General features: G+C 42.2%; 1 protein-coding gene across 3 annotated transcripts in view; it reads right to left on the bottom strand.

Annotated features, from left to right (window-relative positions):
* Positions 1 to 395: 395 nt before the first annotated feature.
* tmem132e (transmembrane protein 132E) overlaps positions 396 to 14,034 on the bottom strand; it is a 370,949-nt gene continuing 357,310 nt past the window's right edge. For all 3 annotated transcript variants that reach the window (XM_029699923.1, XM_029699922.1, XM_029699925.1), the window contains exons 8-9: positions 10,062 to 10,256; positions 396 to 4,354 (exon numbers count right to left, since the gene is read on the bottom strand). In XM_029699923.1, coding sequence (XP_029555783.1) covers positions 3,281 to 4,354; positions 10,062 to 10,256 — 1,269 coding nt within the window. In that variant the 3' untranslated portion in view covers positions 396 to 3,280. The remainder of the gene's footprint in view (positions 4,355 to 10,061; positions 10,257 to 14,034) is intronic.

Below are 14,034 nucleotides of genomic sequence, written 5' to 3'. Positions count from 1 at the left end.
TGTGTAGTTCTATGGTGACCGTTAGTCAGGCACGAGAGGACACGCCCGTTTAGTCGGACCGGAACAGAGGACACTTTTCTCAATGGGGAGAATCCCAACTGCGGTATCTCACTAAATGTACTATCTCTGATTTAACTTCTCCCAACTATAATTTGTCCCAATCTCCTATAATCATATGATGGTAGTAGAATGAAAAGTGTGTGTTTATGTGGGTCTGGGGTTTGGTGTGTGGTGGTGGTTGTGGAGTTTGCAGACAGGAGTTTTAGGCTTCCTTATTTCTGATAAACTGAATGATAAGGAACTGCATACATCCATAAATTAGAACACATACACAGTATGTAACCCAATTACACTTTTTTTCTGACAGTGCTATAATGATGAGTAGAAAGGACACATGATTTTTATGTATTGTATTTTCTTTAGTACTTTACATATAAGGGGGAAATACAAGGGTTTACTTTTTCTGGAGAATACAGGAAATTGAACAGTGCTCTGTACATGAACATAGTATTGTCAGTGTGCTGGCGCACGGTCACCATGTCTCCACCTGGGGGTACACTTCAAAAGTATTCATCCACATGTGAGAAAGTCTCTAGTAGCAGCAGCTTGCAGAAGAAACACAGGATGTATACTGAAGTATGCACACCTTCACCAAAGTCACATTACAAAAATGGTTTAGCATATACATATATACATTGAGAAAGGAAACATAAAAAAATTCTCAGAAGCCATAAAATGTTTTTAATAGACATTTGTTATGATCTCTGAAAGAATAATCAAATTGGAAAGTCGGAACTATAAAAAAAGAATGTTAAAAAGCTGCTATTAGAAACTTAATCCACCGTTGTTGTTAAGCAGTGGTACTGATTTGGGTTGACCATAGTAATACATGAGACAAAATACCCATCTGATGATCAAAGTACAGTAGAGAATCAATACATTCATCCTGAGACACCATCGTTTAAATTGGGGGTTAAAAAAAAACTCAACCGGTTTCTTTGCAAAAGCGTGGGTTTGAAGCGAGGGCAAGAATTGTTGTCTTTGATTTTGAAGACCATTTACCTTTAGATGTTAATAGGGCTTGATTGAGATTTAATCACATTGTGTAATTAGGTCATTATTCAATGAAACCACTTGGAACGCACATCACATGGCATGCTGTAAATCAAATTAACTGAATAGCAAAAAAAATACTTAATAGCAGGTGACAAAATGTCCGCCATCTAGGTTGATGTTTTTTGTGGAAATTAATTGATTGGAATTGATTCATAACTCAAATTGAGAGGTTGGGTGACATTTGCTCTTCCATTGTGGTCATATTGCACATCATATGATTAACAAAAACACAGCAAATCCACACCCTAGAGCACACAAATAAAGTTGAATTAAAAACTGATTGAACAGTTTTCCATCCTGTTTATTTTCCATTACTCTTGAAAAAAACTTGGCAGATCTTCAGATCAGTAGGAAACATGATCTTCAAAGAATCAGTCATCATCCCACCCAGTGCTTTAAATTTCATCACACTCTAGCTAGCCAACACTTCTACATAACCAAACCTATAAATGGAATCCCATTGCATTTATCATTTGCAGTCATTCTATTTTGTGCAGGTTCACTAACCAAAACTCCTAGTATTACATTTAAGATTTCATCAAACACAGACAGTCCTGAGAAACTTAAAAGGCATCACCACCATAACAATAGCCCAATGCGTCAGCACCAGTGTGCTTGGCTTCTGTGATGGTCATGACCAGCTCCTTTGCAGCATCTATGCTTTATTACGGACATGTTTTGGACCAAACATAGTACTTCTCATTCTCTGTTTAGATTGATTGGAAATTAATATCGTGACTCGGTACAAAATCGTTGGTGTTCAATGGGGAGCATGATTACACGAGGTCACCGTGTTTAAAAATAAAAAAGGAAATGGAACGATTTCTGCTGCAAAATATTTTGGTGGGATGAGAGTTCTTCCATTGTAATTCTCAGGTGTACAGTGGGACATCTTAGTAAAAACTGCAGAGGAAACTTTATGCTTACAGTGATGGGCCAACACGTTCCCCCTTCTCTATCTCTGCATGAATAACTAGTTCAATGTAATGTTGCTGCTGAAGAGGAACTCAGCTGGTCATGGTATGTACATACGAGGGAGGGCTGTACGATGCAGGTCTGGCACGGCATGCATGTAATGCATGATACAACATATGTCCTTTAGTATTGTCTAGGTATAATTAGATAATTACAATACAAACATTTACAAATTTGGAAAATTGCGCCTCAGTATCTCCTTTCATGCAAAGAATGTCGAAGATTGTTTACTTCACAATATACGTACACGCTTTTGTATTTCCCAATATAACTAAACCTTTGACAAGTTGTACCGTTTTGGATAATTGCCCTCCGCACTGGCCCCTAACCCAAAGTGTGAAAACAGGGTGTCAGCATTGAAATCAGTTGTGATCGGTGAAACCCATTCTATAACCCATTCTAAGGCATTAGACTTAATCAGGAAAGTGTATGAAACCATTATTAGGACACTGGCTTGGAATTTGTATGAAATGTAGCAAAATGTACAGTAATGATATTGAATGAAATCATAGCATGTGCTGTACCAAGAACAATGAAGGAGGTTCTGCCATTGACGAATGCTTCCCTACTCTGGCAAAGTAAAATTAATTGGTAACATTGTTTTTAATAAGCGTCTTTGACAATTGGTTGTCCATCATGTTGTTCTGTGTTGGTGTAAAACAATGCGTCCCAAAAGCTGTTTCTCTGAAAATGTAATCTGCACATCGAAGGCCTCTTTGTTGGAGAAGGTACTTGGTGTTGGGACAACCCGACAAACACAGAGCCAAGACCCAACCCATCCTGCTAAAAACACTCCTGTCCATATCAGGCTCGCTAACTAACCTCCAGTAGGAGTGACGGAGCACTTAAAATCCATCCTGCGGAACAGTGCTCACGACTGAAGCTTATAATTCCATTTGAGAGTGTACTACTCTACCTCTGTAGAAGGGACATCCAGACATAGCCATTTCTCTAGCGTTTAAAATTCTCGTCTAGTCTTTGGCTTTCCATTTTTTTTTTGACTTCCAAAAAAGTGTGTACGGGAAACGGCACTGTGCAAAGAAAAAGAAAACGAACAAAAACAGAAGTGTAGTTGGCCTTGCTTTTTGTTTGTGAAAAGTTCTCTCTCACTAAAGTGAAAAAAGAGAAAAATAGAAAGGAAAGTATTTTTTGAAAGCTGTAAGGAGGGTGCTTCTTAACAGCCGCCCCTTCAGGCTATTTCCTTTATCCTGCGCATGTAATCATGAAGTTCCTCTGGGTCCTGGAAGCCCATGTCCTGGCAGACCCACTGAATGTCCTCTTCATCTGCAATGGGGATGGAGTTGTAGGGCATGTCTTCTGTGGGGAGCGTGGTGAAGGTGGTGAACTTGACGCGCTTGCGCTTGGAGGTTGGCGAGCTGGCCTCCTCGCCATGCTCCTTGGTGGAGCCCCCAGAGCTGCCGTCGCCCCTCCCGTGGACCTGGCTCTGAACGCTTGTCTGGGAGCTGCCGCTGCTGTGGTGGTCACCATGGCAACAAGTCTGTACCCCTTCCAGGGGGTTAATGGGGCTCTCCACCGTCTGGGGTGAAAGCTCACTCTGGGCCCTCAAGGGCTGTCCATTCCCTAAAAAAACCCAGTGGTGGGAATGGTCCATATTGGCCTGGCCCTCAGGGGGGATTCTCTTGTGGCGGTACTTGAGGACAAACACAATGCAGTTGATGAGGAAGACCAGGATGGCAAGGCAGAAGACGCCCAGGAGGGCGTACATGCCGATCTCCAAGTCGGTCATGCTGCGGGGCGCATGGATGAAATCATCATCTTCCTCTTCTTCCTCTCCCTCGGTGGGCCTCTCCTGGTTGCTGATGGTCGGGAAGTTGGTGTAGTCGATGGGAACGCTCGCCGGCTGCTCGTTGGACGGCTCGAAGCCTCCGTCGCCGAGGTTGGAGTCCACCACCGGCCGCCTGGTGACACGGGCTGGCTCGCTTTCGATCTCGCTTTCCATTTCTTCCTCGGAGTCTTCCTCCGGGCCGAAGTGGACTTTCACGTACACAGGGGCCGAAGCGATGACACTCTTGCGCTTGGTCTTCTGACAGGCCTCGCAGATGGTCATCTCCATACGCACCATCTCCCCGGAGCCCTCGCCCTCCGCCACAACCACCGGCCAGCGCTGCTGAGGCTCCTGGGATATGGACACCACCTTGTCGTCCAGTGTGGAAGCGTTGAGGTTGTAGTCCTTCGGGTCGAAGAAGGTCAGAGGCGATGCAGTGCTGTCGCTGTAGTAAAGCCAGATGGACAAGCTGGCCTCCTGTGATACCAACAAGAGGAAAAGGTTGTTTTTAGTATTTTTGTTAGTTAAATGCAGCTTTCAAATGCCATTTTTGCTATGCCGGAGCATTTCACAGATGAATTATTCATACAGTAACCCCATGGACAAACTTTCCTAGAAGGCTAGAGAGAGACACCTTTTTAATGTCTTGAAGAAACAAACAGATTTGCCAAATAACAATATGCTGCAAAACAAACTACAGGATTCATGTTTAGAAATTACAAACATTGGTTGATATAGTTGTTTCTTCGAAAACTGATCATTTCGATGGTTCAAACAGATGCTCTTTCACTCCTCTACATATGATGTATGATGTGAATATATGTGAGTCCAATTCCTGCCTTTGAAGTCTCTGACTCGTTCGATCCCTAAATCTTCTAAGCATCTCTAAACATTGGCACCCCCTGCCTCGGCACAGACCGAGACACACACAGGCGGTCTGTCTCAGTAGTGTACGCCAGCGAACACAAAGCTCGCTCTAAGAAAGGAGGGGTGAGTGGGTGTTTTGCAACTGTTGTCCTGCAGACAAACAACAGACAGAGCTGCACAACTGCACAGCACTTTACCTGACAGCTTGAGTCTGGCTTCATGAGAGTAATGGCAATGTTCGGTGGCCATGTCTCCAAGTAACGAGGTGGTTTTTGACAGAAGCATTCCTTTGGCTCCTGCTAAAACAATACCTCTCAGCTCAGCCTAGCGTACCTGCTCTGTAGGGCTGACAAAAGAAAATAGCTTTTCTGACAGAGCACTTTTAGTCCCCAACCGAGATGTCTTTTCATATTCTAACGGGAGAGGCATTTATCCAAATTCTGTCTGGATTGGAACGCTCTGTTTGAGAGTGTAGACATATTTTTCTTTGATTCAGGCGGAGGATACTGAACTTCAAGGTTGCTATGACATTCCTGTTCGAACACGGGCCTCTGTCATCTCCACTTGTCAAGATGAATGGGGCCTTTGAAACGTGATTTAAATAATACATTGAGTATGACACCCTGTCCTGATGAAGCCACTAGTAGTACACCAACATGTTAAAAAGGTTAGACACAAAGCAAACAAAGTACTCAGTATACTCGAGGGTGACTGGAATGTTCTAATTATAATTCCTCAATAGGATAATGAATCAATCATTGTTACCTATTTATTAAGTCCTCTTTGGAGAGCTCAGGATTAACTGTGGTTAACAGATCAACAGTATTTCCCCAGAAGGGAAATTAGACCATAAAATTAAATAGGATCTCTGTGACTTAGACAGCCAAAGCATTGCTGACTCATAGAAGGGAGGATTTGTGCATCCTCTCTGTTCTTAGATGCTAAATGACAATAGCTGCCCTGGCAAACGAGATCACAGTTCACACTCGGGATGGTTGAAATGAACAAATGTTAATCAAATGCACATATAACCTAATAAAAATAATAAAAATGGGGCGGATTCCAGGCTAATAGAAAGAGACCTTGGCTTATTCACTTCCCTCAGTTGTAGTTTATGGCTCTCATTCATTCATGGAGTAAGAAAGGGGACATTTAGCAGACGCGGCGGGTGAGGTTTCTCCTGTGAAACAGAATCAAATGGTGTGAAATAACCTGAGCACCCCTCGGAGAGGTCCACTGGTGGAGGGATTGGCTGTCTTTTATGGCCCAGCCTCAGAAAGCACTTTAGGACAATACATTATGCTAATTAAATGTAAGGTGGCCAAGCAGCGGAAGGTGAGATTAAATTGGAATTAAATACCGGGCCCTGACGGTTTAGTTTTGTTTGGCCACCGCCAGCACAGAGAGAGAGTTGGTGGAGAAACAAGAGCTGTCGCCCCCAATTTCCAAGGCATTGAAACCTGGCTATGTTCTCTCGTTGTGGGGGAATATGAACGACCCAAGTGTGAAACAACACAGTGCGATCTGGCTTCTCAGGAAAAGGTAAAGGACTGTGCCCAATTCATTCTTTGGGAGGATTTAGAGAAACTGAAGTCCCCAGTTGCAAGACTCAAACATGCCGTAAATAAGGCCGATTCCTCTGACTTTTATTAAACAAGATGTATTTTTGCTGGTGTGATGAGACGTTCACTGTTTTTGTAACAAATCAGATTTCTTTTCAGGCTTGTGTGTTGGAGGGCTGTTTGGGCGCAGCACAGCAATAAGGCAAATAGTCTAATGAGCACTGCGAGCGTCAACAGTCCATTTTCTGGATGTGTGTGATGTCATGAAAATTCATGAGCTGCTTCCCACAGATGTTCAATTCCAGGTTCATATTAGCAGGTTGGATGCAGTGTTACTGACGTTTCCCTATGGAAATCAACCCCTATGGTGTAATGCCGGTAAGAAAGACTGTTTTTCCAACTTTAGTATGTATAAAAAAATGACACCCATGCATTAACCTCTACGGGATTGGTGTCCCCCTGTGGGATGGTTGAGCTAACATGCGCTAATGTAATTAGCATGACGTTGTAAGTAACAAGAACATTTCCCAGGACATAGACAAGTCTTATCGGCAGAAAACTTAAATTCTTTCACTGTCCAATTTACAGTAGCTATTGTTTGAGGAGAGTGCACAGCTATATACTTGATAATGTATCAATTGACCAATTAGGCACATTTGGGCAGACTTGATACAAAGCAATGGTTCATTGGCTCAGTCTAAAACCTTGCACATACACTGCTGCCATCTAGTGGCCAAAATCTAAATTGCGCCTAGACTCCTAAGTGATATAATGGCCTTTCTCTTGCATTTCAAAAATGATGGGAAAAACAAGTAATAATAGAAAACACGTTTTTTTCTTTGTATTATCTTTTACCAGATCTAATGTGTTATATCCTCCTACATTCATTTCACATTTCCACAAACTTCAAAGTGTTTCCTTTCAAATGGTATCAAGAATATGCATATCCTTGCTTCAGGTCCTGAGCTACAAGCAGTTAGATTTGGGTATGTTATTTTAGGCAAAAATTGAAAAAAGGGTCTGATCCTTAAGAGGTTTGCACCTAAACAACATAGAGGTTGTTAAGATGTCAGTCTCTGTAAGCAATTGCTTTCGTCTTAAGCTTTCCCAGATCTGTATGTAATGGCTTGCATAACTTTTCCTTTGTTTTAAATAGGCAAATGGCATTATGCACTGTACTCAGTACTGTATGCTTAGTTTAATAAACTGAACTTAACATTCGTTGTTTTCCTGGAACTTCTCTATACAACTGACTTCATTAGGAGGTTAAAAAACCTAGAAATATCACATTTACTTAAGTATTCAGAACCTTTAATCAGTACTTTGTTGAAGCACCTTTGGCAGCAATTACCTGCCTTGAGTATGATGCTACAAGCTTGGCACACCAGTATTTGGGGAGTTTCTCCCATTCTTCTCTGCAGATCCTTTCAAGCTCTGTCAGGTTGGATGGGGACCGTCACTGCACAGATATTTCAGGTCTCTCCAGAGATGTTCAAGTCCAAGCTCCGGCTGAGCCACTCAAGGACATTCAGAGACTTGTCCCAAAGTCACTCCTGCATTGTCTTGTCTGTGCCCCACACTGAGTTCCTGAACACCCTGGAGCAGGTTTTCATTAAGGAGCTCTCTGTACTTTGCTCCGTTCATCTTTCCCTCAACCCTGACTAGTCTCCCAGTCCCTGCAAAACATCCCCACAGCATGATGCTGCCACCACCATGTTTCACCATAGGGATGGTGCCAAGTTTCCTCCAGACGTGACGCTTGGCATTCAAGCCAAATAGTTCAATCTTGGTTTCATCAGACCAGAGAATCTTGTTTCTCATGGTCTGAGAGTGCTTTAGCTGCCTTTTGGCAAACTCCAAGCGGGCTGCCATGTGCCTTTTACTGAGGAGTGGCTTATGTCTGGCCACTACCATAAAAACCTGATTGGTGGATTGCTGCAGAGATGGTTGTCCTTCTGGAAGGTTCTCCGATTTCCACAGAGGAACACTGTAGCTCTGTCAGAGTGCCCATCGGGTTCTTGGTCACCTCCTTTATCAAGGCCCTTCTCCCCCGATTGCTCAGTTTGGCTGGGCGGCCAGCTCTTAGTGGTTCCAAACTTCTACCATTTAAGAATTATGGAGGCCACTGTGTTCTTGGGGACCTTCAATGCTTAAAAAATTATTTGGTACCCTTCCCCAGATCTGTGCCTCGACACAATTGTGTCTCGGAGCTCTATGGATAATTCCCTCAACCTCATGGTTTGGTTTTTACTCTGACATGCACTGTCAACTGTAGGACCTTAAATAGACAGGTGTGTGCCTTTCCCAAATCAGGTCCAATAAATTGATTTGGTGGACTCTAAACAAGTTATAGTAAAATCTGAAGGATGATCAATGGAAACAGGATGCACCCAAGCTCAATTTCGAGTCTCATAGCAATGGGCCTGAATACATGTAAATAAAGTATCTGTTTTTTATTTTAATACATTTGCTAACATTTCAAAATAACAGTTTTTGCTTTGTCATTATGGGGTATTGTGTGTAGATTGATGAGGATATTTTTTATTTCATAAATTTTAGAATAAGGCTGTAATGTAACAAAACGTGAAAAAAGGGAAGGGGCCTGAATACTTTCTGAATGCACTGTATGATTTTTGTTCATTAAGGAATATTCATGAAGACATGCTGTAGCACCACTTCAAATAATTGTGGTGCTCCAGCTGCAATGCCTTGAGAATAGAAATGAATAGAATGTCCTCTTCACACCATTTAGATAAAACATGTATTAAATGGCTTTCAATGAGAAGACGTACTATAGAGATAGAGAACAGTACAGTGTTGTGTTCGCTGGAGTGACCTTCCTCCAAAGGTGTGAGAAGGCATGTCCTGGCACATTCAGACACTGTAACCATGGCAATGCCTTCTGTACTATGAGGCAGCTGGTTTGACAATGTTTTATTATTTAGACCTGAAAATGTATTTTGTCATTGAGTATCTATGAAGGCCAACATGAATCAGGTCTGTACATTGAAGAAGAGCTTTATGTTCAATGAGTCATACAGTTACAGTGGTATTTTATTAACAAGATCAAAAGACACCAAGCTCAATAGGTACCTTGGTGAAAATGAACTCATCTATACTCACCTGAGTACCAAACAAAATGATGACAGGTTGCTTACGTCTATAAACATTCACTGAGTATATTAAACATTAGGAACACCTTCTTAATATTGGGAACAGCCTCAATTAGTCGTGGCATGGACTCTACAAGGTGTCGAAAGCGTTCCACAGGTATGCTGGCCCATGTTGACTCCAATGCTTCCCACAGTTGTGTCAAGTTGGCTGAATGTCCTTTGGGTGGTGGACCAATCTTGATACATACGGGAAACTGTTGAGCGTGAAAAACCCAGCAGTATTGCAGTTCTTGACACAAACCGGTGCTCCTGGCACCTACTACCAAATCCTATTCAAAGGCTCTTACATTTTTTGACTTGCCCATTCAACCTCTGAATGGCATACATACCCAATACATGTCTCAATGGTCTCAAGGCTTACAAATCCTTCTTTAACCAGTCTCCTCCCCTTCATCTATACTAATTGAAGTATATTTAACAAGTGACATCAATAAGAGATCATAGCTTTGACATGGATTCACCTGGTCAGTCTATGTCATGGAAAGAGCAGGGGTTCTTAATGTTTTATATCCTCAAAGCTGACATCCACACATAAACTCAATGCCCTCTACATGTATCATCTTATATATTAGTATACAGTACCTGCTTTGGTGCAGCAAGTGTCTGCAGGCCAGTTGCCTTGGCGACCATAGTGTGACTGTTGCCAGGGCTGGGCTGTAGTGACAAAGAAAGTCCAGAGATGGCGTGGACGCGAAGTTCCAAGATGGAGACTTTCTCATCGGTGACGGAAAACGACGCCTCTCCCAACATGGCCTCCACGGCGAGTGGAGACTCCACCTGCAAATGGCAAGAGACCTTTTGACTGTCACACCAAGCATTTTGTGTCATGACAGGAAAATACAGACAAGTGGGATATGAGTCTGTCTTTCTGTCCATCTTCTGTGTAAGTGTGTGTTAAATGAGACACTCAAGCCAAAATAAAAGCACCAGACACCGTATGCTGCCCGGGGGCTGCCACTTACAGCCTCCCTGTGCCCTACACTTGACCTCTTGACCTCTCTCCAGTGGGTGTTTGGCAAAAATGTGAGTCCTTCGGATAGCTGCAGTACACAAAATACAAAATAAAAACCTCACCCATCTCGAGCTAATCTTGGGGCCTTGACAGGTCTGCCTCCATCAAGGGGCCAAACACGGCATTTACAGCTCATTATTTCACCTTTTTGTTGTTGCCTCCGATTGCTTCGTAAAGGTCATGTGGGAAAAGTCAACCACAGAAGCACTCGCCTTCCTCTGTGAGTCATAAAGGACTTAACTTTTCTATTTTATTTTTACATCAGCACTCAGATGTATAAGGCTGCCTGTGTAAAATACAGGAAGGCCTGTAAAATGGTTTAGATGATATGACAGGTTCTCCCCCAATGAAATACCTATGTTTTGTCATTTTTGGATTATTTTAAGCTCTATTTTTTAGAGGATTAATACTTTTTCCAGTCATTATTAATTGTATGTGTACTGCTCTGGTGACAACAGCGGCTAGAGATGACTAGAGATGACCGCAGACTGGCTTTTCTCATTATCCAAATAGCTTGTTCACCTTCAGGCATAGTGCATCATTATCTATCCAAATATTTTCCCTCTTGCTCATCCGAGCCCGGTTGGTTGTTCCACTTCTGTAGCAATTGGAGCTCATGCCAAATCTACAGTGAAGAGGGGCATTGAGAGCCTCTGCCTTTGTTAATTTGGCCTCTAACGGCCATAATAACATTTAATAGTGCTCAAAATCTTACCATCCTAACAGCACACTAATTTGGCAATCTGTTATCATTACAGCCCTTCTCCCTGTTCAAAACACCCATTAAAAAGTAGTAAGAGCCCGTTAACACAGAGACAGAGTTGCCATCCTGATCTGTTGAGTATAGTGTGCTGAAGAGGCTGGACTGTCTGGTAAGGTGACGTGTACATAGAATGCTATTAACCGCTTTTTATGATGGCTCAATGTGGCTTGACGTCACCGGCCGCGTATGTCACCAGAGAGGACAAAGTGTCGTCTTCTGATCCCAAGGTCTGCCGTCGGGGACTCCCAAATGCATATTTTCGGGATCAGATGTGCTGGAGAGGAGAGTTCCAGTTCATTGGTAGTCCGTCTCTCCTTTTTCTCCCCTACGCTCATAAAATGTAACCGCGGGGGATGAAAGTACATGAATACATGACTTCTAAAGTTTCACAAAAGGTGGGGAATTCAGTTGAATGATGAAGTACTCTAAGCAGGACAGTTCTCCACCCTGGGTTTTGTCTCTAAAAAACCTTTGAGTTAGGCACCTGTGTTTTTCTGACTCATTTGAGTAGCCACCGCGGTAGCAGTAAATTATCAGGGTGAATAACTAAGCTTTGTTTTTGTTTGGTCAAAATGAATGTGGATAATTGATTCACAATGAAATAAATGACTGTGTAATTACAAACAGAAATAACAGAAATAGGTAGAAATTACCCAAAGCATACAAATGGACCACTTCTATGTGTAGGCTAGTACTAGTCTTTTAGTAAAACATTAATAAAAAATAAAAAAACTGAAAAGAAGTACCTTTAAGTTAAACTCTTTTAAGAGTGTGGATTGTACACATTATTTTGAATCTAGGTCAAAGCTAACGCAACACAAATTTGGAGCCATACCACACATAGGTCCATGCAGTACATAGGTCATAGGTTAGGATGCACTTCTCCTGTACTAACAACCATTATCAAGCGTTCCGTCACTCCATTACACTCTGTGTGATGCTGACAGAAATGGGTGTTATAAGTACACCTCACCAATGTCTATGGTTGTGTCGCAAATGGCCCCCTTTCCGTATAACCCTTAATCTCAACTCTGGACCTCGAAGCCAGTTTCAATGTGTTTTTTAATTGTTCCCCTCTAATCAGGGACTGTGTGAAATTAATGATCAAGTAGATCAGAAAAGCAGCAGGGTGCGGAACCTCGTAGGGTAAGAGTTTGAATACCCCTGCCCTATAAAGTAGTGCTGAGCGATGAACTAAAATGTCGTTTTTTTGTATTATTAAACAACAAATTGACCGATATTGGTTCAATTACTTGCATTTTTTTTTTGTGAGCTCTACACGCCGTTTCTCTAGAGAGAAATCATCACGACGTTTCGATCAGAGTTGGATATTCGTCCGGTCTGACGAAAATCCAACTCGGATCGAAATATTGTTTTTATTGTGCGCCTGATTAAATCACCATGGGAGCAGTTGCGGACATTCCTTTTTTCATTGTAGTTAATTACCACGTTTTCTGCGCTAAACTAGGTTGAATATTTTCCTATGGAAGCATACCAAAGTTGCAAAAAATTGCTTTTTTTCTTTGACACGTTCATCTGTCCAGCACCTAAAAAATTTGATTTGCGTATTTTTTTTATTATCTACAACAACCAGAATCCACTGCACTTCTTTCTGGCCCTGCACATGATAATAATTTGTAAAAATCTAAATAACTTCACATTGTAAAGGGTTTGAACACTGTTTCCCATGCTTATTCAATGAACCATAAACAATTAATGAACATGCACCTGTGGAACGGTTGTTAAGACACTAACAGCTTACAGATGGTAGGCAATTAAGGTCACAGTTATGAAAACTTAGGACACTAAAGAGGCTTTTCTACTGACAATGAAAAACACCAAAAGAAAGATGCCCAGGGTCTCTGCTCATCTGCGTGAATGTGCCTTAGGCATGCTGCAAGGAGGCATGAGGACTGCAGATGTGGCAAGGCAATAAATTGCAATGTCCGTTCTGTAGGACGCTTAAGACAACGCTACAGGGAGACAGGACGAACAGCTGATCGTCCTCGCTGTGGCAGACCACGTGTAACAACACCTGCACAGGATCGGTACATTCGAACATCACACCTGCGGGACAGGTACAGGATGGCAACAACAACTGCCCGAGTACACCAGGAACGCACAATCCCTCCATCAGTGCTCAGACTGTCCGCAATAGGCTGAGAGAGGCAATCTCCCTCATGTGGTACCCTTCCTGCAGGCTCATCCTGACATGACCCTCCAGCATGACAATGCCACCAGCCATACTGCTCGTTCTGTGCGTGATTTCCTGCAAGACAGGAATGTCAGTGTTCTGCTATGGCCAGCGAAGAGCCCGGATCTCAATCCCATTGAACACGTCTGGGACCTGTTGGATTGGAGGGTGAGGTCTAGGGCCTTCAGTTAATGTCTCGGTTCTTGAATCTTGTTATGTTCATACAAATATTTACACATGTTAAGTTTGCTGAAAATAAACGCAGAGTTTAGTATGACTCGTTGGGGAGCACAGGGATAACGTTAGATGGCTGTCTGGCTGCTACTGCCTGAGCAGAGATGAGACGATGACTTTAAGAAATTAAATAATAGTCATCAAATAAAAAAATAATAATATACACATCTGAAATATTTTATTTAAGTAAAGTCATGTGAATAAAAGATGGTTAATAAGTGATAAGCAGTAATGGGCAATCCCTACCATCATGGGGCTCTTATTAATTGTTTAATTCTGTGTTGTTAGAAACAATTAAATGTTTTCAATGTTTTGGCAATTAAATGTTCTCAATATGCTTCGGAATGTTAAT

Source organism: Salmo trutta, chromosome 19 (genome assembly GCF_901001165.1).
Source record: "Salmo trutta chromosome 19, fSalTru1.1, whole genome shotgun sequence".
NCBI lineage: Eukaryota > Metazoa > Chordata > Actinopteri > Salmoniformes > Salmonidae > Salmo > Salmo trutta.
This window is presented reverse-complemented; position numbering and strand designations above follow the sequence as displayed.